The following is a 2,114-nucleotide window of genomic DNA, read 5'->3' as shown; positions in this document are numbered from 1 at the left end:
AGATCACTCTTCTTAAGATTCTAGGAGCTTAGAAGTATAGATCATATAGGATGCTAAGGCGACAAAAAAACAGTAATTCTTTGCTCATTTTTTCACAATTAAAAATCTCTGATAAGATTCCTAGAAGTCAATGTAGTCATTCAAAGTCAAAAGCCTCAAAGGCATAGGAAAAAGGGTGAACACTCTGAACTATAGAATGACGAATGAAAACTCCCTCTGCTGAATAAATTCAGGTATATAAAGGAACTACAGCTTAGTACCAAATATACAAATACCTTTGTTAATCCTGTCTTAAAGATTTTAGGTTTTGAGAAATAGTGTGTCATGCTCAACATCCAACAATATTTAATGCCCTCATACCTCTTATTTTTGTTGGTCACCAGCATCTCTTCTCTGGACTGCAATTCACTTTATTTCTACCTAAGAAATGTCAGCTGGGATGGCATGAAACTTTTGAGCAAGATGAGCAAAGAGTTTCCTTTTCAATGTCTAAATACAACGATGGACTTTGAGTTTTCCCAGGAGCTTCTACCACCTGACCAATCTTTAATGGATGTTAAGATAGCCATCTATGAAATGTCCCAACAAATTTTCAACATCTTCAGTCAGAATTACCTCCCACTCACATGGAAAGAGGAAAATATTCAAAAAATTCAAATTAGACTTGATCAACAAACTGAGTATCTACAAAGATGTTTGGAGGAAGATGAGAAAGAAAAGGAGGCCCTGGAGAAAGAGGATGAAGATGAAATTAGTTACTCAGGTCTTGCTGTTCTCCAGCTGAACAACTTGGAACTGAAGAAATATTTCAAGAAAATAGGCAGTTTCCTAAAGGAGAAGAAATACAGCCACTGTGCATGGGAGATAGTCCGACTGGAAATGAGGAGATGTTTCTACACACTTCAGAAACTCATATCACAACTCAAATAATGAGGTACCTTTTAAAAGAAAAATTCTTTTTATCCTCCAAAAAAGTTACAATATCTTACATTTTAGAAGTTGGTTATCTTAATAATTGCTGCTTCCTATTGTCATATGTTGTACAACTTTCTTTAATTCTACTTAATATATCAGTGATATGTGTGCCCTTTTGACATCTATTCACTGTTTAGACTTGTATGGTGAGTCTAAAGACCACAGTATTCAATTACTTGAGTGGTAATTTGTAATCATTCTTCTCAATCATTTCTCTTCTGGTCAATTCATCTTTTTCTTCTTCAAAATTAAAACCAATTAATTAAAAAGGGGAAATGTTTTAATTTAGAAGATAATCATAAACATTTCAGAAAAAATTCTTGATAATCTGATAATCCTTAAAACAACAAGCAATGTTGATAATGTCCACTGTTAACATGGTTTATAAAGGATTCTTGGGCTTGAGAAACTAATTTTTTTTAAACAGCTACAATTTGGCTCTTTTCACAGATGTCTCTGGTGCCTCTTTATATTTTTAGTGGGGGAGAGGTTACTTGAAAGTCCCTATATCAATCTTTTCAGTGACTATATCCTACAAACAAATGAGAAAAATGATGAAGGTAGTAAAGAGTGGTTAATTATTAATGTGTTATTTTATGTCACCATGTTACTCAACATAGGTTTAAAAATCAATAGTGCCTCTCTCTTCTGTTCCCCTCTTTTATTCACCTTCTCCTTTCTCTACATCTTCATAAGGACTCATTCTCTTTGCCAAGTTTACTTTGACTCTTTATAAATGTTATCAACCCACCTCAGTGATGAGAAGCCTACTGAACACTTAAGCAGCAGCTTGTGTGTTGTCACTTTTACTCCCTCTGGAGATGATACTCAAATTTTACAATATATCAAAATGTCTTAACGTCCCTGGATAAAACATCTAGCAAAAAAAAAACAAAAAAACTCTCCCTTTTCTCTTTCCATGGAGTGACTTATGGTTGACATTTCTGAACCATATGCTTCCAAGCTACAGCTGTGTATAGTAGTCTGAAGTCAAAGAAGCAAGCAATATATATAATCTCCTTTCTCTTGGATTTTACTTCTGTAAATTGCTGATGGAACCATATTTAAAAATAAAAAACTACACCACTGTAACTATCAATAATATGTAAATAAGTCTTGACTGACCACACATGTTAAAA

At 33.7% G+C, this 2,114-nt stretch overlaps 1 protein-coding gene across 1 annotated transcript; it reads left to right on the top strand.

Moving 5' to 3' along the window:
* The first annotated feature begins 324 nt into the window (after window positions 1-324).
* Window positions 325-930, top strand: IFNK (interferon kappa). Its single transcript, XM_044657489.1, has one exon. The coding sequence runs from the start codon at window positions 325-327 to the stop codon at window positions 928-930; it is 606 nt and encodes a 201-aa protein (XP_044513424.1).
* The last annotated feature ends 1,184 nt before the right edge of the window (window positions 931-2,114 follow it).

Source organism: Gracilinanus agilis, chromosome 1 (assembly GCF_016433145.1).
Source record: "Gracilinanus agilis isolate LMUSP501 chromosome 1, AgileGrace, whole genome shotgun sequence".
NCBI classification, from domain to species: domain Eukaryota; kingdom Metazoa; phylum Chordata; class Mammalia; order Didelphimorphia; family Didelphidae; genus Gracilinanus; species Gracilinanus agilis.
The sequence above is the reverse complement of the archived record's forward strand: the minus strand, read 5'-3'. Positions and strand labels throughout refer to the sequence as shown.

What these genes read in the sequence shown, in the direction of transcription:
- IFNK (XM_044657489.1), top strand. Translation starts at nt 325, where the DNA reads ATGCTCAACATCCAACAATATTTAATGCCCTCATACCTCTTATTTTTG.